This window comes from Cervus canadensis, chromosome 25 (assembly GCF_019320065.1).
Source record: "Cervus canadensis isolate Bull #8, Minnesota chromosome 25, ASM1932006v1, whole genome shotgun sequence".
NCBI classification, from domain to species: Eukaryota; Metazoa; Chordata; class Mammalia; order Artiodactyla; family Cervidae; genus Cervus; species Cervus canadensis.
Genome location: NC_057410.1, coordinates 21,004,517 through 21,028,406, shown reverse-complemented (window position 1 = coordinate 21,028,406; position 23,890 = coordinate 21,004,517). Strand labels below are relative to the sequence as shown.

The following is a 23,890-nucleotide window of genomic DNA, read 5'->3' as shown; positions in this document are numbered from 1 at the left end:
ATCACCATAGCATACTTATTTTCTACACTAGATATTGAGCAAAAAAAATTTTTTTGTGTGTGTAACTATTATGATAGATGCTTACCTGCACATATGTAAATGCAATATGGCAAGCCATTTTCTTTTACCTCAATTTACAAAATGCCAAGCAGCACAATAGCTATAACTTAAAATACCTATGGAGTACTTAGTTTGGAGGTGAAGTAAGTTAACAGAAATACTTGAGAATAAACATGAGACAACTTTTATTATATATATTAATATCCACTTTTCAAAGTGCTTCATATATTCATAGAAACATTAAAAAATGTAACTCTTAACTTGGCCTTAACAATGGCATATTATTATAACATTGTTGCTGTTTAGTTGCTAACTCATGTCCAACTCTTTTGCAACTTCATGGACTCAAACCCACCAGGCTCCTTTGTCCATGGAATTTTCCAGGCAAGAATATTAGAGTGGGGTGCCATTTGCTTCTCCAGGGGATTTTCCCGACCTAGGGATCAAACCTATCTCTGCATTGGCAGGCAGATTATTCTTTATCACTGAACCACTTGGGAAGCCCTATTCTTATAAGATGTAAAGTTCAAATAAAGTGATTTATCATTTCTGTGATGGCTTTTAAATCAGCATTAGAACAACTTATGATAACAATGACAATTTTTAAAAAGTTTTATAGAACTTACTGAACACCAAAATGGATCTCTTTTTCATACTTCGGTTAGTTGCCATGTTTTCAAAGTAACATTGACATTTTATTACTTGAAAATTCAGGTATTAAAAAACTAAAGCCATTGACATTGACAGCTTTTCATCATATTGTTACCGCATGGACTATAACCCACCTGGCCTCTCTGTCCGTGGAATTCTCTAGGCAAGAATACTGGAGTGGGTAAGCCATTTCTCCAGGGGATCTTCCCGACCCAGGGATTGATCCTGGGTCTCCCTTATTGCAGGCAGATTCTTTACCATCTGAGCCACCAGGGAAGCCATATTATAGAAAAGACCCTCCATTATGGTTAATTTGCAATTTGACACCATTAAAGACCATGAGACCATAAAATTATTTTATGTTCTTATATATTTATTTTGATATGTCCTTCAAAGATCTTGGTAAAATAAAGGAATGCTTATCAATTGGTTAAAATTTGAGTCTGAAATTACTCTGTTGTTGAAAAAGGCATGTATTTGCAGCAAAATTATGTTCACTGTATATGATTAAGAAGTGAAAAAAGTTTCCATTGAAAATAAAGGGAGAATAGTAAAAATATTTATTTTCAAGTCATCCTCTAGATTTAAAAGTTATCTGTTACAGAAGATACTATGTTTCAGAGTGTCAGAGGAACAGGGAAAAGATTAATTCCTGATTTCCTATTTCTTAGTTTTAAGATCATTCATTCATTTATCAAAAATCTATTGACTATTTAGAATGTGTCAGACACTCTGATGGCTATGTGATGGTAAAAGCAAGTTGCCCACCTAAGGAAATCTCACCTGTGTTTATATTATATTAAACCCTACTGTACAAAAGGACATATTGTATTTAAGGTCCTACACTTAACCAAAGCCTGACATATAATGAGTGAAAGTGAAGTTGCTCAGTCGTGTTGAGACCCCATGGACTGTAGCCTACCAGTCTCCTCGGTCCATGGAGTTTTCCAGGCAAGAGTACTGGAGGGGTTGCCATTTCCTTCTTCATGAGATCTTCCCAACCCAGGGATCAAACCTGGGTCTCCTGCATTGCAGGCAGACGCTTTACCATCTGAGCCACCAGGGCATATAGTAAGTGCTCAGTTCAGGAGAGCTACTAGTATTCTGTGACATCCTTTATAGCCATTTTTCATCTGCTGAGGAACAGAGTTTAAAATTTCTTTATTTACAAGAGTAATGAGAACTATTCTGTATATATGTACTGAAAATGTTCTGAATAGCATAGTTTAATAAAGTGAGCAGAGCAGAATTATATGGCAACTCCCTATACTGTAAACACACATGCTTTCAGGTTAACCAGATATCACTTGAGAGTAAATGTTGTTACTATTCTCAAATACTTTTAAGCATGTAAAAGTGGTCAGAGAAAACACTGTTGTCATTGAATTACTCAGTAAATTAAGTGTTTTCAACTTTGGAATCCAGCTGTCTATATATTTCAAAGCACCTTCTGAAAATAAAAAGTGGAGTAATATAACCGCTTTAAAAACTAAACTGAAGCGTGTAACATACTCATTGTTTCTTGATAAGTATTGTATCTAGAACTGCTGCTCAACGTATTGGCCCCTAGACATATGAGTCTATTTAAATTTTAAAAACCTGAAATGAAGAATTCAGTTATGCAGACATACTGGCCACATTTCAAGTGCTCAGTGGCATATATGACAAGTAGATACATATTGGACACGCAGAGAGAGGATCTGTCCATCATCAGAGAGTTCTCCTGGGCAGTGTTGCTCTAGGCAATTTTAAATAAAGCACTATTTGATATTTACTATTTATAACCACACAGAAAATGAACAAGTAAGTTTGGTTTTGATAATTTGAGCGTTTATACCATAACTTCCAAACCACGATTAAGTTATTCAGCAAGCTCTGACAGGTGAAGACTACTTTATTTATTTACTTTTAAATTTTATGTATTTATTTATTTTGAAGGATCATTGCTTTTCAGTTTTGTATTGGTTTCTACCAAACACCAGCATGAATCAGCCGTGGTTTACCCATATCCCCTCCCACTTGAACATCCTTCCCACCTCCCTTCCTATCCCACCCCTCTAGGTTGTTAAGACTGCTTTAAAATGACGTTAATTCCAGTAAAAGTTGTAGCTAACTAAATGCTCCGAAGATGTGGGGCTTTACTGCGTGACTTTGGGAAAACTGGGATTTTGAATATTGTCTAAAAGAAATGGCTAATCAATGCAATCAATGCTTTCTCTGCAGCGCCTTCCAAGCCTTTTTTTCTGAGCGCCCCGCCATTCTACTCAGCGTGCTGTGGTGGGTCCTGTCGGCGCCCCGCATCCCCCACTGCTTTTGCAAGTAAGTTTTTATGCTTCATCAGCAATGCCTCAGTTACTCTGTAAACCAAAGCAGCAGGATTTAATGTGCTCTGGAAAACTAATTGGTAATGCAATGACAAGGAGCTAATTCCTCGCTAAAAATCACAGCGTTCCTATTCAAGAGGTTTCCAGAGATTTATCAGACCTCAGCACAGAGTGCGATTGTGAGCGGTTTCTAACAGCCTTGAAACCCAGGGCTGACACATCAAGGAAAGTGACTTGTTTTCCATTTGCTATAAAAGATCTCAGAGGGACCCATTTGGCTCTTGCTAAAACATGTAGCGATGCTCATTTAAAGAAGAAAAAAGAAAGGAAGGAAAGCTAAGAGACTGTGTAAAATTTCCATTCGGTTTAAAATGTGACACAGAAAGTCGCTAGGTGTCCAAGGAAAATAATCCAAAATTGCCAAGATTGTAAAAGGAGATAAATACCATCTCTTACGATCTTGAAGAAAACCAAGCAGGGTTGTAGGAAGTGTTTTCAAGAGAACTTTTCTTCAAACATTACATCATTTTAATAGTGTCCGAGATAGAGGGGGAATGACAACCTTTGAAACTTGAAGGGCACACACACATTCACATGTACAAAGGAAAAAAAAAATGTCTACGTGAAAATAAAAAGAAATAACATTTACAATGATCTTGAGATTTTTGGTCAACTAAGAATCTGTAGGCAGGAGGACTCAAGTTTGTGATAAAGAAGTCCAGCAGAGGGGTATGTGGATTTCTACTGCCAAGGAGAAAATATTGATTCAGGTTAGCAGCTCTGTCAGGTGAAAACTGAGCTAGGAGTAGAGTCAGGCTGAGGTTCAGAGCTGTATCCTGGTTGAATTCAGATCTCTGTTGCCTCTCTCTCTGCATGTGTTTTATGAATGTTTTAGGAGAGCAGTTGCTCAACAGAATGATTCCTGACAAGTGAGGCAGCAAATGCTGGCCGTTTAATGAGCTGCAGGCTTCTGAGCATCTCTTTAGGGGGCTGATACTTTCCCACAGGGCACTTTACATGGCCGGGACCCAGCCACAATGGGTGACAGACCCGTGACCAATCGCCACTTTTACTTGACTCATCCACACGCGACCTCACCACGATTTTTCACTGTGCCTATGAACTTTCAGAACCATTTCACAGGGAAAAAGCGCGGGCAAGGGTCAGTTGCCCTTTTGTATGGTCATAAAGCGAGACTGTGTGTCAGTCTTTTCTGCTGTCTCACATTCCAAGTGAATTTCTGGACACCATTTAAAGCACTTGGCTGAAAAATAAAGCAGTGAATGAAACTGACTTTTATAGACTCATTCCAGCTCATCTTCCCATATAACCCTGTCCACCTGAAAAGGGATTTAGTGGATGAGCTGAGTGTATACAGGGCTTGCTGAATACATAGGGCCTATTATCCTCTGTGGGGATTGTTTATTAACCAGGACTGATACACTACTATTTTGGAAGTGACCTATTAATTGTCCATTTAACTAGAATGGATTGACTCAAATAGAAAAATAGAAACCATGACTAAACCTTTTACTCGCTCCTTCAAGGTGGTCTCCTATGAGGGTAATTGAAAAATGTTGTACAGATTAAGGAAACATTTATTACCATATATTAGAGTATCAGGAAAGAACGACTGGAGCAGAGGCTTACACCCCAAACATCTGATACTGCAGCGTGGTGGTGTCTCTGTGGAATTAATCTTTAGTGTGGTATCCCAGGGGTGGAGATTGAAAGAGTTCCCACACCTAGTTTCAGTGATTTCACCTTGGTATATAACACTGGTTTTCTACTTTAGAACATCTCTGGCAGTGTAGTTTAGGTAGGAGGCAATGGACCAAAACATTTCATGTGACAGGTGGACATTCGTGTGTGTGTGAGTGTATTCATTTTATAGTGGTGTTTTAATAAGAGTTTCTAGGCTGTAAAAGTATACTGGTGCTCAGGCCAGTTTAATAAGTAAAGCCCATAAAAGTAAGTCGAAAGTCATTTCCTAGACAACTTCATCTTCTCAATTGTTTGAAAAAAATCACTCTAAGCAAGTCTCTTTATTCTCCATCTGCTTCTCGGCCCTTCCCACTATGTGCCTTTGGTATAGCTGTTGTAAATTGTGGTGTTTATTCCTGGAAGCTTATAAAGCTCTGTGTTTACCTCTTTTATTTAATAAAACATACAAGTGGAAAATCAGCACTGCTCAGACTGATGTTTGTCTCCTTTCTAAGTTGCCATTTTAAAACAGCTTAGAGATGCCACCAGTGTTCTTAATAAAAAGGTTGGCATCTCATTAGTGATAAATCTGAAGTGAATTTCCTATATTCTTGTGTATAATGTTTATTGTATTGGGAGCAAATAATAATGAAATGGTAGATTTTGGCTGTCAGTAAGAATTTTACATGAATACTCATGATACCAAGGAACAGTTAATAAGGCTTACAACTGCCCTGTAAGGTTTTTATTTAAGGCATTTATTTGCTTTTCTTCTTGTTGTTTTTAATAATAAGAATGATTTTATGCCCAGGAATTTAAGTTTTTTCCATTTGCACAAAAGAAGGAAAATGAACTGTCCAAGTATTTTGTATTTAGTTTCAGCCTGGACAGCCAAAATTATGGTTTATACTAAAAATTTTAATAAGTTGTAAAATCATGGCCCTCATCACTGTTTCACAATATTGATTTTACTATTTCTAAAAGTTTAGGATCAGATCAACACATCCATAGCAAGAGAAATATAATTTTGATTCTTTACATGATTCACTTGTTTAAAATTGATTTAGTTTTTCTTATTAACCTGTTAGATTTATGATTGACTTATTGCAGTGTGGAAATAATCATTCATTCAGTGCCCTTCTCACATATAATAAATAGTTTAATTAGCTATTTAAGCACAATCCTTACAGTGGGGAAAAATTAAAAGGCAGTGGTAAATTCTCCTCTTCCCCAAAGCAGTGTAAGGAAAATCTTTGATAGTGTATTCATAAGGTTCCTTTCAAAATAGCATACTTCTCAGCTAAAATGAGATGGAAAGTTGTAGAAATTATGCAGATAATGACTTTAAGAAGAAGACTACATGAAAATGTGTAGGTGTCTTAATTATGCAGAATATCTCATTGAATTAATCAAATCATTATTTCTTTGTCTTTGAGTACCCAACTTGAATTTAACCTTTCAAGAATTTTACGCATTAAAAAACAAAGTTTAAATTTGGAGCAGCATTATGAAGATATGAGTAAGGACATACTATTCTAGAATAAATTGTTTCAGCTTTCTTGGTAGATGAACTTAGATTATGCATTTGGAGATAATTTTACTATCTTCCCTTCCTTGTTAAAACTTAATAGAATATAATATACCCTTGAAATTTGAATTTAGGATTTTGTTGAAGGCAGCAGGAAAGGGACCCTGTTATTGTTTTAGGTTGGTCCTAAGAGTGTCACTGTCAAAGGTGGTGATGCTCTGGTGGGCGCACACCTTGATAAACACACCTGTCCTGGCTGTGTTCTGCCCTCAGCTGGAGTGGTCAGTAGGTTTAGGGAACTGAACCAGACCTATGCATGCATGCTGAGTTGCTTCAGTCATGTCTGACTCTGTGACCCTACATACTATAGCCCGCCAGGCTCCTCTGTCCATGGGATTCTCTAGGCAAGAGTATTGGTGTGGGTTGCCATGCTCTCCTCCAGAGGATCTTCCTGACCCAGGGATCGAACTTGTATCTCTTGTGTCTCCTGCACTGGCAGGCAAGTTCTTTATCACTAGCGCCACTTGGGAAGTCCCATCAAAACCTATGGAAATCCACAAAAAGCTGCCTGAGAGCTTCTTTTATAAGGATTTATCTTTGGAACTCTAAGATTTTAAGACAGATGCAGCATTTTGTGATAATAGATAAATAGTCTAGTTATTGTGCTGAACATGTAAACGAGTTTGTGTGATGAGTTGAACATAGGTTTTGACTTCTCAATAGCAAAGGGAGGGTACTCTATAGATAAATGACACTCAGTCAACCAGGAAGAAGGTTTAAAGGAGTCAGAGACTCAAAGACAATAGCTTTTCCAAGTTGATGGCTCTATTCAACAATTCCACAGAGGCAGTGAAAGTATTCAAGTAACATTTCTGGGATGGAGTTTTCTTTCTCCCCAAATGTTCATTAGTAGTAGCAGTAGCTTACCCTGGGGTAGACAGAAACCTCCACCAGTTTATCTACTGAATGTTTCTCTATTGCTCATCGCCCTGTATCATTCACTTAGCACACCTCCGTTTGAAATGCCTTTCAGAAGGCTCACGTCACACAGGGATTCCCCGGGGGTGAAGGTGATACAGGGGAGCTGTCACAAGGTGCTGGGAATTACACCTTTGCAGACTTTGTTATCCTAGGTCATTCTGCCGTTTTAATGACTCTCCCCAGCTTCTGACCTCTTTCCATGACCATCTGTAATTTTGACAATCTTCGGTATAGTTTTAAAGAGTGTTGGCTGGCCTCACTCTGCTTGCATATGTGGTCTCAACTACACAAGTTATCTTTCCAGAGCCTCAGTTTTTTTTTCCTATGGAAATGAGGATGCTAATATCTTCCTCTGGGGATTGTGGTAAAGATTTCATGACACACTACTTATTATTGGCACACACAGCAGCACATACTGAGCCCCAAATGTATATGGAAGTCACGCTATAAAATGATATGCTGACATCTGCAAGTTGGCAGAGTCTATAGCGCCTTGAGTTGATGGCCCTGGCTTCTAAAGCCTCTTTTCTAGGCCTGCTCTAATCTCTGTATCTGTTCATTGTTATTTTTATAGTATTTATTTATTATTGTCACCTATAAGTTTCCATATAAAGCAGATTTTTGTTATGAATTTAGGAATAATCAAAGGTATTTGTTGCTTGTAACTTTTTAATAGCTTCTGAGAGACTTTTAAATCACCATCAAGTTCTTGAAGTGCCTGTTTGTTTTGCAGGTGTAAATTTGAGCTCATATTCCTACATTTAGAAGGTAGGAAAATGGGGTGAGTTCCTCACTGGTTTATGGTTAGGGCCAGAGAGAGCCCGCAGAAGACTCCCAGGGGAGATGTGAGGAGGAGCAGCATCTTGCCTCATGCTTCTTGTAGGAAACTGAGCCGTGTCTGTTTATGAAAATAGTCATGATTCATGTGTTGAGAGCAGAACTTCGAAAAACCAAGCAGCTAGCACACAAAGGAAGAATGGGCTGTTCTTTATATTTGCTGTGGCTTTTGCTTGTTCAGTGGCTGTATTTTTGCTATAGAGCACCAAATCCTGAGGACCAAACCAAGGAGTTAACCCTCTGATCCTCACAGCTACTCCAAAGGTCTCCCTTTTAGAGATGGAGTCTGGTCTGTGTGTATTCTCACCCCTCACACTGGTGAGAGTATTGTATTTGTAGATCTCTTTGATGGGGCTCTTCTTTCTGTTCTTAACATGGCTTAATAGAAAACATAACTCAGGAAAATCTGTGGGTTCCTGTTAAAAAGTCTTAGGGGCATTTAAAAGTGTTACCCACATTGTTTTAGGTAAACATTTAGATGTTAGTGAAGAATGCACTAAATGAGTAGAATTATGACCCCTATCTACAAACCCTTGATTTAGAAAAATTGTAGGAAAAAATTTTAAACTAACTTATATTGGGCCATAAATTTATTTGTATTTTTGTATAGATTTAATAAGTTGTATGATAAAGTATGGGGCTTCCCAAGTGACTCAGTGGTAAAGATTTTTCCCGCCAATGCAGGAGACATAGGAGACCTGGGTTCAATCCATGGGTTGAGAAGATCCCCTAAAGTAGGAAGTGGCAACCCAGTATTCTTGCCTAGAAAACCGCGTGGACAGAGGAGCCTGGCAGGCTACAGTCCATGGGTTACAGGAGTTGGATATGCCTGAGAAACTGAGAACACGCACACACATATATGTGCACATATATGTACATGTATGTATATATATGTGCATACATGCTTCCCTGACAGCTCAGTTGGTGAAGAATTTGCCTGCAAAGCAGGAGACCCTGGTTCGATTCCTGGGTCAGGAAGATCCACTGGAGAAGGGATAGGCTACCCACTCCAGTATTCTTGGGCTTCCCGTGTGGTCAGCTGGTAAAGAATCTGCCTGCAATGTGGGAGACCTGGGTTTGATCCCTGGGTTGGGAAGATCCCCTAGAGAAGGGAACAGCTACCCACTCCAATAATCTGGCCTGGAAAATTCCATGGACTGTATAGTCCATGGGGTTGCAAAGAGTTGGACAGCTGAATGACTTTCACTTCACTTATGTGTACATACATATGTATGTATAACTGAATCATTGTGATATACACCTGAAACTAATACAACACTGTAAATCAACTATACATCAATTAAAAATAAAATAAATAAGAAGTTATATTAACTCAGAAAATATTGGTCTTCTGAAATGCAAGGTCCTCAGAAGACTTTTCACTGTGGCAAGTTATATCCTAAATTTGTTTCAGTCACTCCTGGTCCAACTCTACCTCCCAGCTAATGTCCTGTGTTCTTCCTGCTCATCCCCTGCGTCCTCTAGAAGTACCAAGCTCTGTGAGATTCCTGGATCCACCATGTCTCACCCTGGTCCTCCCTGCATGCAAGCTTCTGCAGATGTCAGTTGCTCTCTCTGCTCCGTTGTTGAGCTGTCCCACAAGAGGAATTGCTAGTCTTTTGGTAGCAGTTCTGTCTCAGGATTTACTCTGCTGGCCTCCAAAACTAAAGGGCTTCTCAACTGGTGCTTAAAAGTTCTCTATGTGGTGGTCTGTGGGTGTTTATCTCATTGTACTATGTGTGATCCTATCCTCCTCACATTTCTCGTTATCAAATATGAACATCTGAAGGATGGAGTGGGTTCATTCTCAGTTGTCACTCAGTGATGATTCAGTTACTTGGCTAGATTCTCCCCTAAAGGTTGCTACAATGTTTGCTTGTTTTCCTTATAAAACTCAATCAGAGGTATAATGTAGAGTGGAGATGCATTATTTGTCTATAACGGTAAGATGGTAGCCTCTCTTAGTTTTTATTTTTGCTTTATCAGTCTTTTTTCCTTTCCTTATTTTTACTTAGCGTTTGCATGATATGTATCTTATATATCATATAGTGTATTTTTCTTGCTGCTGCCTGATCTTCCTAGGCATCTTTAGTGGTTCTTTAAATTTTCACTTAGTAGGTATAACATGATGCGCTTATGCATTTCATTACCTTTGGGTATTTAAGTTTCTTTCCCTAATTTTAATATGTATGGCTATAATAATGGTAAATTGGACACACTTATAAGTTAAGAATTCCAGATCAAAATATGAAGTGAGAGGGTCATGCTGGAATTTTGAGGACACTGTTGCCAGGCTGTATCGGAGATGCCATGTGGTCCTGACCAAGGACAGGGAGCAGAAGCCCATAGTCACAAACAGGAGCCCTGGCTGTGTTCATAGATGTTTCTTTCTTCACAGTCTTGACCCACCAAGAAATAGTGACTCCAGTTGCCAAAGCCTGACTTTAAGATATGACCTTGGTGTGAGGCAGGCAAAGGTAATTGGTTCTATAGATGGAGAATTAACCAAGATCCCACAATAGAATGAATCGAAAAGGCATCAGTAAAACTAGAGCTTGGTAAAGAATTGGGCTTCATTATATCCCAAGGATCATGGCATTTCTATGGAGATTTCTATGAGTGTTGCAGAGCTCAAAGAAAGAGAGAGAGGCCAGTGTTTCTTTTGGGAATGTCAGGATGAATGAGAATGAGACATAACCCAGAGCTGAGAGACTAGCTAGAAGTTGTTTACGAATCTTTTAGACAAATAGGAAAGAAAGCAATTATATTACAGAGGTAGAATTGACAAGATTTATCCGTTTATTGACATTTTTCTTCTAAAATACAAGTCAGAATTGTGTCAGCACTGTGTAGGGTTAAGAGCATTTGTTTTGGAATAAGTCTTTGGACAAAGTTCCTTAAGCTACCTAAGCTTCCTTTTATTCATCTTTAAAATGTAGAGAATAATAGTAGCATTCATGGCATAGATAGGTTGGGAGAATTAAATGGAATAATGCATATCAGTGGCTTAATACAGGGCAAGTATGAGGACAGAGAAAGTGCTTGGTGTGTTTATTATTATCATGTCACATCCTACTTAAACATATTCTGTTGATCTTCACTACCTATTGGATAATGTTCCAGACCCTTGTAGTCCCCTTCATTGCTGATTCCACTCCATTCCATAATCTCTACACCACAGGTCCAGATGTCTTCAAGAGCCTGACAGGTAAAAAGCAAGCTAGTGAGGCTATCCCAAGCTAGGGACCACATGCTCCCTATAGGAGGCATCTGCCACTCACTCTGGTAGCTCTTTGCTCTGTGGGAAGGTAAGCCTAGTGAGGTTACCTTTGAAGAGATGTTGAAAACCTGAGCTTCAAATGAAACCTCCCAATTATTCATTATGAACAGCTAAATCAGAATTTTTTACCAACAGTCTAAGACCAAACAAAGCACACCTCCAGGCTGGATATGGTTTCTAGCTTGTACCCTCTGCTTTATGCCGTTCCTTGGCCTTGCTGACTGCTTACTTTTCCTTGTTGTTCAATCACTAAGCCACGGCTGACTCTTTGTGACCCCGTGGACTGCAGCATGCCAGGCTTCCCTGTTCTTCACTCTCTCCCGGAGCTTGCTCAAACTCATGTCCATGGAGTCAGTGATGCCATCCAACCATATCATTCTCTGTTGTCCCCTTCTCCTCCTGCCCTTAATCTTTCCCAGCGTTAGAGTCTTTTCCAGTGAGTCAGCTCTTTGCATCAGGTAGCCAAAGTATTGAAGCTTCAGCCTCAGTCCTTCCAATGAATATTCAGGGTTGATTTCCTTTAGGAGTGACTGGTTTGGTCTCCTTGCAGGACAAGGGACTACTCTTTTTTGGCGACACTTTATTCCTTTGTGCCTTAGTACTTTGAAACATGCTGGTCATTCTGCCTGGGTTGGCCTTAGTTCCTTTTTTTCTGGAACTGAATTGTTCTGTTATACTTGACTTAGCCTATTTTCTCTGAACTCATCACTTCATTTTTTGTAATGCCAGAGCATTTTTGAGATCATTCTATTCTAGTACTTAAGACATTCATTTGCTTCTTTATTTAGAAATAATTATTAAGCACCAAAATGCATACCAGCTACAGCTGTAAACTGGAGTCCCTGCTCTCCTAGTGCCTCTATTCTGGAGTGATGTTCGTGTGTTGGTCCTGCCATGAGAAGGTGATCTCCTTGTGGCAGGGACCATGTACTTTTTGTCTGGTTTCCTTGGCAGTTAACCCAGTGAGTTTGATACCCAGTATATTAGTGTCTTCTTGCTGCTGTAACAATTTCCACAAGCGTACATTGTAAAACAACACAAACTTACTGTCTTACAGTCACAGAGATCAGAAGCCTGAAATGGGTCTCACTGGATTAAAATCAGGGTGTCGGCAGGACTGCATTTCTTTTGGAGGCTCTAGGGGAGAATTTGTTTCCTTGCCTTTCCAGTTTCCAGTGACTGCCTGCATTTCTTGGCTTATGGCTCCTTCTTCCAATATTCAAAGGAAGAAGTGTGACATCTTCAAAACTCTCACTGTGACTTCCTTTTTTGTCTCCCTCTCCCACTTACATTGGACCCACTTGGATTCTCCAGGATACTCTCCCAATTTCAAGGTCAGCTGATTAGCAACCATAATTCCATTTGCAACCTTAATTCCCCCTTGATATTTAATGCAGCATATTCATGTGCTCTGAGGATTAGGACATGGGCATCTTTGGGAAGGACTTAATTCTGCCTACCACTACTAGAAAGCAGAATGAACGAGTGAATGGTGAATGATGAACGAAACTCACAGAGGCTGGGAACCAGTGTTGTGCCAGCCAAAAAAGGCAGAAGAAGTAGTGTCTCTGCCCTGAAGGAGTTGATAATCAACTGAACTGAGAGGGTAGGAGGTGATTGCAGGTCTTCCAAACCTTCCTTCTCATATTAAACATCTCCGACTCTTGCATGCTTTTCCTAACATCCCAGATTAAGGTTAGACCCATTGTTTTGTGTTCCTAAGGCACCCTCCTTAGGAATACTTCATCACACTTTTGATGCTAGTTCAATAAATGCCTCCCCCTTGATTTTATAGGTAATGAGTATGATAAAACATATGTCTTACTTCTCGTTGTGTGGCTTTGAGCAGAGTGCCTGCTCATATGGTAAGTGTGCAACAATTTGAGACAATAAATAAATGAAGAATTAAAGAAAATTAAGTATTTAAACCATCTATCACTTGTTCTGCATTGGAGCTTTGTAACCTGGGACCATGGACTTTCTGACATGGCATGCAAAATTGGGAAGGCAAGCATCTGTATGTTGTTTTATTCCCCAGTGGGTAGCAAAGAACTTTTATCAGATTCTCAATGGAGTCCATGACCAAAAAGAGGTTAAAAAGCACTCTATGTGTACAAAGTTCAGAGATGAGATAATTTGGCCATGGCAAAGAGGTGGAGGATGTGGTTCTGGGGAATATGAGTGGAATTCTCCTCCCAAAGCTAATGGGGCTTTTTGTATTATTTTTTCCCTCTAGGAGAAGAGAGTGTACTGCCTCTTCTGACACAAGAATCTACTTCCAAAGCTCGGAGGGGCATTTTAAGAAGAGCTGTCTTTTCTGAGGACCAGAGAAAGGCTCTGGAGAAAATGTTTCAGAAGCAGAAATATATCAGCAAAACAGACCGAAAGAAACTTGCCATCAACTTGGGACTAAAAGAATCACAGGTACTGATGAGCAGGAAGATGTGTGGTCAGCACACAGCTCCTAATTTCTGAAGGAATCCAATGAAATCCATTCATTTGACAACTGTTCCTTGTACTAAGCATAATACCGGACCCCAAAGCATTATTGAAATGACTCTCATAATTTTTTAGTGAATGGAAATATGTGCAACAATTCCTGTTTGGAAATTGGTTCATTTGCTGAGAAGTTTAGGTTTTTGCCTGATTAATTCTTCCCAAATGAAAAGAAGAGCAAAGGCTGTGGCATTTACATCATTGCGTTGTTTGCTCTGTTTTCAGAGACACTGGCTACATAATTGCCTACAAAAGCAGGAACCAATTTTCCTGTCTTTTTCTTCATTTCCAATCCAACAGTCAAGGCATAAGTGAATGACTCATAAGTACCTCTTAATAGATTTCATTATTTTGCACCGTGGGCTTATGTCAAGTACAGTTAAGTAATTTCACATTTGCAGCTTTTACAGACCTTTCTTGTACAATGATGTTTCACATAATTTTGAAAGAGACTTCCTGGCCTTTTGGGAAGTGCAGCCTACTCCATTTAAAGATTGGCCTACTTATAAATAGTTAACAGTATAAGGCACTGGTATTTTCCTATTTAATCCTTGTTATGAAATATCCCCATTTTCTAGATGAAGAAATGTAGAGAAGTAAATAGAGATCCAGTGTCACAGAGTGAAACTGCTTTGGAGCTGAGCTCCCCACCCCAGGCAACCTGACTCTGGAATTTGCATTCTCTTTAACCTGGACCCACCATGTACATTTGTGCAGGCTGTTCGCTGTACAGGGGCGCTTGGCTCATGGGGATGGCAGAGATAAAAGGCAGCAGGTACTCTGTCTAACTGGCTTTCCTGGTGCAGGGCTCCATCTACCTGAATTTTTTGAATCAGCATAAAAGCTTTAAAGGACTAGCAGAGGCTCTGTGTTAACCACCATGTTCTTCTGTACTTCCCCTCAATGCAAATGACCTGGTTTCTAACTTTAGATGTCATTAAACTAGTTATTTTTGGATGAAACCTTTCTTAACCTTGCTTCCTTTCCCCAGGGAAGTAATCTGTCCCCCTGACCCCTGAGTTTTTGTAATCATAGGAAGCAGTACAAGGTGTGGCCGAGGGTAGTTGGCCTAGATCAGCCAGTATGTGTTTTCCTCGCGTGTGGTACCGGTGAGCCCATACCCTTAATTGACTGCTGTGTGCCTCAGTTTCTCACTTTAAACACAGGGACAAGTATAGGAATTCTGTCTATGTCACAGAGCACTTTTGTGTCTATGACAGACAAATCAGTAGTTATATCTTGATGGTCTGTTTTATGTAAGACTCAGACCTTCCTGGGTGGCTCTCATGGTAAATGATCTGCCTGCAATGCAGGAGACGCGGGTTCAATCCCTGGGTCAGAAAGATCCCCTGGAGAAGGAAATGGCTACCCACTCCACTATTTTTGCCTGGGAATCCCATGGACAGAGGAGTCTGGTGGGCTACAGTCTGTGGGGTTGCAAAGAGTCGGACATGACTGAGCAATTAACACACTCTGTGCTAGGTAAGAGGGGATATTGATAAGTACTGATTCAGGTAACACTCCTTGGCACCCCAGGAATGTTTATAACCAACTGAGAAGACAAAGCAGAAGCTTACGAGCAATTAGATAAGAATATGAAACAATAATATAGGAAACAGCACCTGGCAGGTTAGTTATACTGCCATATAGGAGCTGGATCAGTAGTTCTTCTAGAACTCATATATCTCTCTGGAGCCTTACACTAATTCCCACCTCTGGAGGGGATGGTCATATGACTGGTCCATATATCCTTGGCGGGGGGAGTCTAGTGATGGGAATTTTCTGGTCCTCAGAGGAATTGTTGGGTCTGAGAAAGGACCACATGGGGGCTCAGTAGGCCTGGCCTGTGTTGCATTGGCCTGGATAAGTGTATAGTTTTGTAAGTTTGGGGGCCTCTGGTTGAATTGGAACTTGAGGTAGGTGTTGTTTAGTTGCCAAGTCACGTGAGACTCTTTTTCAATCCCATGGATTATAGCCCACCAGGCTCCTCTGTTCATGGGATTTTCCAGGCAAGAATACTGGAGTGGTTTCCATTCCCTTCTCCAAGGGATCTTCCCCACCCAGGAGTCATACCTGCATCTCTTTCAAATGTATTGGCAGGCAGATTCTTAGGTGTTAAAGAGCAAAAATGGCTCGGATTAATCTGACAGTGCTCTGAGAAAGTGTGAAAATCCATAATAGTACATAATATCTTCTTTTAAAATGAACTATTGAAAAAGGATTGCATCAAGCCTATTAAATAATATTTATGAGGAGTTGACTATAATATTTCCACTCTGAGAAAACAAACTGTTTCCATAGTTTCATGTTATCTCTCAGTTCTTATCCATAGGCACATAGTTGTACATAGTTGATTATATTGGTTTTAAAATTCAAATACCTCAGGAAGGAATGTTTTTTATCTCAATGAATTTAGCGAACAGCTCAGAAGTAGGTTAACATTTTCTTATTTCATATGTTGTCGTTGTTGTTGTTCAGTTACTAAGTTGTATCCAACTCTTTGTGATGCCACGGACTGCAGCACGTTAGGCTCCTCTGTTCTCCACTATCTCCTGGAGTTTGCTCAAATTCAAGTCCACGAGTCAATGATGCTATCTGACTATCTCATCTTCTGTCATCCCCTTCTCCTCCTGCCCTCAGTCTTTCCCAGCATCAGGGTTTTTTTCCAGTGAGTTGGCTCTTTGCATCAGATGTCCAAAGTATTGGAGTTTCAGCTTCAGCATTAGTCCTTCCAATGAAAATTCAGAGTTGATTTCCTTTAGGATTGACTGATGTGGTCTTCTTGCTGTCCAAGAGACTCTCAAGAGTCTTCTCCAGCACCACAATTCAAAAACTTCACTTGTTTGGCCATCAGCCTTCTTTATGGTCCAACTCTCACATCTGTACATGACTACTGGAAAAACCAAAGCTTTAACTATATAAACCTTTGATGACAAAGTGATATTGCTGTTTTTTAATGCACTGTCTAGATATGTCATTGCTTTCCTTCCAAGGAGCAAGCATCTTTTAATTTCATGGCTTCAGTCACTGTCCTCAGTAATTTCAGAGCCCAAGAAAATAAAATCTGTCACTGCTCCCACTTTCTCCCCTTCTATTTACCATGAAGTGATGGGACTGGATGTCATGATCTTAGTTTTTTGAATGTTGTGTTTTAAGCCAGTTTTTTTTTTTCCACTCTCCTCTTTTACACCCATCAAGAGTCTCTTTAGTTCTTCTTTGCTTTCTGCCATTAGAGTGGTATCATTTCCGTATCTGAGGTTGTCAATATTTCTCCTGGCAATCTTGATTCCAGCTTGTGATTCATCCAGCCCAGCATTTCTCGTGATGTACTCTGCATGTAAGTTAAATAAACACAGTGACAATATACAGCCTTGTCATACTCATTTCCCAAATAAGCTTATATATTTGTCATATATGCACGAACACATAAAAAACACATGCTAAGTCACTTCAGTTGTGTCCTACTCTTTGTGACCCTTTGGGCTGTAGCCTGCCAGGCTCCTCTGTCCATGGGATTCTCCAGGCAAGAATACTGGAGTGGGTTGTCATGCCCTTCTCCAGGGGATCTTCCTGACCCATGGATCGAACCAGAGTCTCTTACATCTCTTGCATTGGCAAGTGTGTTCTTTACCACTAGTGCCACTGGGGAAGCCCTATTAAAAAAAAAGATAGAATCTTGCATAATGATTACCACATCCCCTGACATTTGATGTCATTTACAGATTATAAAATAGCTACTTCTGTTATTTCTGTTTTACAGATGAAAGAAGCTGTGACCTAGAAGCACATATACGTATGTTTAGGTAAAAATGGGATCACACTCTGCACATATTTTGACGTTTTCCAAAGGACAATACGAATCACCTGTGTAACCAGCACACAGCTCAGGCAGTAGGACTTTACCATGGGGCCAGATTCCCCTGCACACCCATTCCCAGGCACTACCTGCTCCTTCCTGACCGAACTGAATGGATTCGTTTGCCCATTTTTGTGCTTTGTATAAATAACATCACTCAGTTCATCTTCTTTGGTGTATGGCTTCTTTCACTGACCATATTTTGTGAGATTCATCCATGTGGCTGTGTTGTAGCAGTAGCTCATTTACACTTATCACTACGTAGTATTACATGGTACACCACGGTGTATCCATTCTAATGGTGGCCATTGGGATTGTTCCCATTTTTTGGCTATTATGAAAATGCTGTTGACAATGACTATTGTTTTACACTTTGCTTCCCCCCTGCCCCCATTCAAATGTCATGAGATACGATACATCCTTGCATATCTGCATACACATTTACTTCATTTTTCTTTAGTGTCTTAGAACTGACCATTACATGGATACACTGTAATTCACTTAGCCATCTTCAGCTTTAAGTTACTTCCTAGTTTTTACTATTACATATCTTTATGCACTTTAAAAATATTGAAAGTAAGATAGGAAACTAGGAGTGGGACTTATAGGTTAAAGTTTATGTACATTTTAAATTGTGATCAATTAAAAAATTCCTTTCCAAATATAATATTATATCAATATATTGAATTGTATCAGATTTCACTCCTACTAGTGAACAGTCCCCTTTTTTAAAATAGTCCCACTATTTAAATTTTTGAAAATGTTGCCACCTTCATTGGCAGCTTGTGTTTGTTATTTTTTTCCTAGTTATCAGAACTTGGGAATCTTTTTACTGGTTATTTTCATCTGAATTTAGACTTCTCATGGCTATATCACTTTATTTCTATCATATTGTCTTTTTGTTGATGGATATGCAGCAATTATTTTGTCTGTTAATCAAAATATTTGAAATATTATGGTCAGTAACATTTTCCTGTTAGCAGCTGTCATAGAAATCCCTTCCAAGTTTGTGGCTTTTTTTTATTGTGGTAAAATACACATAACATAAAATTTACCATTTTAACCTTTTGGAAGTGTACAATTCAGTGGCATTAAGTACATTCACATTGTTAGGCAGCTGTCATCACCATCTATTCCAGAACTTTTTTCATCTCTCAGAACTGAAACTTTGCACTCATTAAACAGTGACTCCCTGTTCCTCCCTACCCCAAGCACCTGGCAACCACCATTCTATTTTCTGTCTCTATGAATTTGACTACTCTAGGTACTTCATATAAATGGAATCATACTGTATTTGTCCTTTTGTTACTGGCATATTTCACTGGACACAGTGTCTTCAAGTTCCATCTGTATTGTAGCATGTGTTAGAACTTCCTTCCTTGTTAGGGCTGAATGATATTCAATTGTATATATAGACCACATTTTGTATATTCATTCATCCATAAATGGTCATTTGGGTTGCTTCCACCTTTTGGCTAATATAAATATTGCTGCTGTGAACATTGTGTGTACAAATACTTCTTTGAGTCCCTACTTTTAATTATTTTGGGTAATTTGTGGCTTTTTCATATGTTTTTGGTCATCTTTATTTGTACAAAAGTTTCTCCTTTTTATGTAGTCAGATCTAGCTTTCCTTTTGTAGCCTTACTGTTTTGTCAAGCTTAAGAAAACATTCATCTCCCTAAGACTGTAATGATCGTCTCTTATATTTTCTTCTAGAACTTTTATAGTTTTGTGCTTATGTTTAGCTGTTTTATCTATCTGAGATTTTTACTGAGAGATAGAACTTTTATGAATGTATGTGTGCTAAGTTGCTTCAGTCATGTCTTGACTCTTTGTGACCCTATGGACTGTAGCCCACCAGGCTCCTCTGTCCATGGGATTCTGCAGACAAGATTAGTTTAATGGGTTGCCCTGCCCTGCTCCAGGGATCTTCCTGACCCAGGGATCGAACCCAGGTCTCTCGCATTGCAGGCAGATTCTTTACCACTGAGCCACTGAGGAAGCCCAGAACTTTTGTGGTTTTCCCCAAGTATGTACATTTGTCCCAGTACCACTTATGGTACACTTGTCCCGATACCACTTATGAAAAAACTTCTTTCATGATTTTCTTCAAATTGAAATATTACTCAAAAATTTTCTAGACAGAAAAGCTAACAGGAGAAGAAAATAATTAATGTGATGAAAAGGCAAGAATCACTAATGGGAACACAACTGTCTTAGTAAAAACTCATTAGAAATACTTGGCAGATTTTCTGGGAGTAAATGCCTACTGCAAATAATAAATGAGTTTATGAACAGAACCAAGTGCTTTGGTATGTACACAGTAGTACTGTTTTCTTATGAAAAGCCTTGTAACTGAGATGGCTGTATTTCCGACTCAGCTGCCTGCAATAAGCTTCTTTTGTAGCCATTTTGGACATTGCCACTCACTTTGAAAGAATGTTTTGCCAATCTGGAAAGACCGTCTCAGTTAGAGTTAGAGTTTTACTTCACTGGGAGAAATATTTGGTTTGTACACTTTAATAATTATTTCTTTAGGTAAAAATTTTCCAGTTTTTGTTTTAAAAATAGAAAGCTACTCAAAAGGATGCAGTGTAATGCGCAGGAAAGCAATGTGATTGACTTTTCAACCGCCAGGAAACCAATTGTGATATTTTCTGCTCAGGTACAGTTGATTACATAGTAGGTATAGAGGGAAGTTAGTAGAAAAGATTCAAGTGGGATGGGGGCAGATATGGCTCAGATTAGAAACTACCATCATAAGCACTTTAAGGTTCATTACAATCAGTTGTAATTTATTGAACCTAATTCTTTGAAGTTGATAAGCCATGGGAGTACTCGAACTTGGAAATTATATTAAGCCTGCAATTTATCTAAGCATTATGAAATGTATTCTTAATTTAGTCTCCAAAAGTTTCTGATGAGGTTTGAATGTTTATAGGAGCCTCAGCACTGGAGTGGGACTGTCACTGAGTCTAGTCTAAGTACTTCCATTTTATAAGCTGTGTGCCCTTGAACTAGTTCATTGCTTTGAACCTCAGTTTTCTTATGTGAGCAATAAGGACTTCTTGCAGTCCCTGTGAGGATCGAATTGTAAAATCTATGTTGAGTGCCTGGCTTGACACTTGGCACCAAAAAAAAAAAAAACAAAAAAAACAAAAAAACACTCAGATGATATTACTAGCTGATAACATTTCCTTTGGATAAATAATTTAGCATAAACTAAATGAGGTTTTAAAATATTGAAAAGAGGTAAACCAGTCTTGAAAGATGCCTGGCTTATAGGATGTCACCAACTTAACCACAGTTGTTTTGTTTCATAAGGGTGTGGACATGTTATATTAATTTCTCAGATATTTCTGGACTGAAAAACTGCAAGGACTTTGCTAGGCTGGCTCTCATAATAAGGCATTCTGTGGAATGAACAGTGGGAAAAATTACAGTTTAAAATGCTGAAGTGAAGTAATGTGGAGTTAAGTGATCATTTTGTTCAATTACTTTATTACTAGGTGAAAATCTGGTTTCAGAACAGAAGAATGAAATGGCGGAATTCCAAAGAAAAGGAAGTGCTTTCCAACAGGTGTCTCCAAGAAGTAGTCCTTCAAGAGGACCCCCTCTCGCGATCGGCTCTAGGTTTCCCTTCTCCATGTGCTTCGCTCTGGGAAGTCTCCCAGCAGCACTCGAGTCCAGGATGGAGGGAGAATTCGCCTGAACCTTCAGAGAGACTGATCCAGGAGAGTCCAGGGGCAGAGGTACTGCCCCCAGAAGCAAAGTCACTGCAGGGTGCCTTGTATTTGTGTTCTGAGGAGGATGCAAGAGACAAGGGTGTACTTACTGGCACAGCGTGAATGGACACAGTCTGCCGTGTTAACTTAAAAGAACGCTTGATTAATAACATTTGGGCTCCAAAGCCTGCTAGCTTGTGCCTCATCAGTGCCTAAAACCTAATACCTTAGGAGTGAAACATGGACTAATGTTTTAGGAAACCCTCTCCAGTGTTCTCTTCTTTGGGTCCTAGACTCAGACTTAATTTGTAAGTGGAACAGAATCTCCTGGAAATTGCGATGAAACTAAAAAAACCCTAGAGTAATAGTTGACTCAGTCACAGCTCTGATTTTGTGCATATGTGCTTGTGTCTCTATGTATGTATATATATAAATAGTCATTAAAAATACGTTAGTAGAAACTAGTTCCTTTCTATATAGTGCATTGAGCAAATTCACTTCCTTTTGTATGAAGAAAAACCAACGATGGACTGAATGTTTTTAATTTTTTAAAAATTATGTGAAATTTGGACTTTAGTGCAGACTTTCATATCGATAGAATATGTTTTTTAAAATTCCCTATTTTCTGGCTTCTTTCAGTATCCAGCTGTAAACGATTTTTAACGACTCAACTCAGCAATCCTAATCAAATGTGCCACTGTTAGGTACATACATTGAAAGTATGTATTTAAAATTAGTCCAACAGGCAAACTAGAAGAATTTCTGAGTGTGACTGTTAGTATCTTTCATTTCCCAGGCTCTGGACTTCCGGCTCTCATGATGGAGGTACCTATTTAATTGCTGATTATCATATGATCTCTTTTCTGTAATGATGGCCTTAATCAGGTTTTGCTAAATAAAATGCCTTTGAGGGCATATCAGGTAAATAGAGGGCATGGCCCACCTAAAGATCTGTGAGTTTAATAATTGTTGAAATACTGTGTTGGCTGAACAAACATCTGTGCCAAGAAGTTTGTGATCTCTGGCTAAGACCTAAGTGTCACAGTTCTTAAATGTTCCCAACAGGACTTCAAAACCCAACACTGATGGAATCTGTAGTGATTTCCATTTGCACTTCTGGTTATAGACTAAATTTTCCACTTAGGTGGTGTACACTATAATATTAGGTTATTTTTATGTATTAACAAGTACCACACAGATGTTTTATGTTTTTTGAGTACTGTGAAATAGTATTATTATAAAATTTCATTTCTGGTAATGATTTGCTTAGTTCAGCTAGAATTTTTTATTCTAGGTCCAAGAAAAAATTATGCTTCACTTTGAAGGAAATGAGGCAGAAAAAGGAAATGATGTGATTTGGAAGTAGGTTATTATAATCTGTGGACAAGAAGCATTATTAGAAGTTCATGATGTGGAATTTTGTTAGAAAGCTACACAGAGAGAGTGACTTCTAATTTGCTTACATTCTTAGCTATTGGCTTTGAGGGTTTAGAGTTTTAACAAAGGTAGTTATTTCTGAAGATAACAATTTTGTCAACATGAGGAAATTATTTTGTGTGAATGGAATTCAATTTGGTGTATGATAGCTTATGTCTTTATCTTTTGCTTGCAAGTCATCTCAGAAGACTCAATCCCTCTTTGTGGGAAGTGGAGGCAGGGGGTCTGCTGTCAACAATTTCAGTTTTAAAACCTGTCTTAAAATGAGTTTTAGTATGATTTCTTTTATTTATATAATGTTAACCTCATTTACATTTATTGTGTCCTTTCTGTGTACTGGAGACTATGCTAAACCTTTAGGAGGGATTAACTCATTTAATCCTCATGACAATGACCTAATGAAGTATAGGGACTATTACTGTTAGGATTCTTGTTACCTAGACAAGGGACCTGAAGCAGTACGGTTAGGGTAATTTGCCCAAGGTCATGAGGTTAATAAATGGAATTTGACCCCTGGCAGTCAAGTTTCAACTATTGAAGTTTAACCAACCATTTGGGGGTGTATACCACTGTGAATGTATTTACCTAGTTATGGGATGCATTGTAAGACATACATTTTGAAGACTGAAATGAAATTTATTAAAGAAATTCAGAAACACACTGTACTTTTAAAAAATATTTATTTTTAATTGGAGGTTAATTTCTTTACAATATTGTGTTGGGTTTCTGCCACATATGAACATGAATCAGCCATAGTTGTACGTATGTCCCCTCCCTCTTAAACCTCCTCCCTACATCCCACCCATCTAGGACATTTTACTTTTTAGTATCTTACTTGGGGAATGTTTTCCTCTTCAGCCTCTTCTCTATTAATTTTGAAATGTTGGGAAAGTAAAGAATCATGAAAGTCTTCAGTTATGAAGTCTCAGTCATAGAGAATAGTCTCATAGGAGAACCTAAGTGTGAAATGAAAGAGTATTTTTCTCTTACTGTTCGCTAGAAATCATA

At 38.8% G+C, this 23,890-nt stretch overlaps 1 protein-coding gene across 1 annotated transcript in view; it reads left to right on the top strand.

Moving 5' to 3' along the window:
- DBX2 (developing brain homeobox 2) overlaps positions 1-23,538 on the top strand; it is a 36,771-nt gene extending 13,233 nt beyond the window's left edge. Inside the window, exons 2-4 of the mRNA XM_043447423.1 lie at positions 2,935-3,030; positions 13,602-13,789; positions 21,230-23,538. Coding sequence (XP_043303358.1) covers positions 2,935-3,030; positions 13,602-13,789; positions 21,230-21,568 — 623 coding nt within the window. The 3' untranslated portion in view covers positions 21,569-23,538. The remainder of the gene's footprint in view (positions 1-2,934; positions 3,031-13,601; positions 13,790-21,229) is intronic.
- The last annotated feature ends 352 nt before the right edge of the window (positions 23,539-23,890 follow it).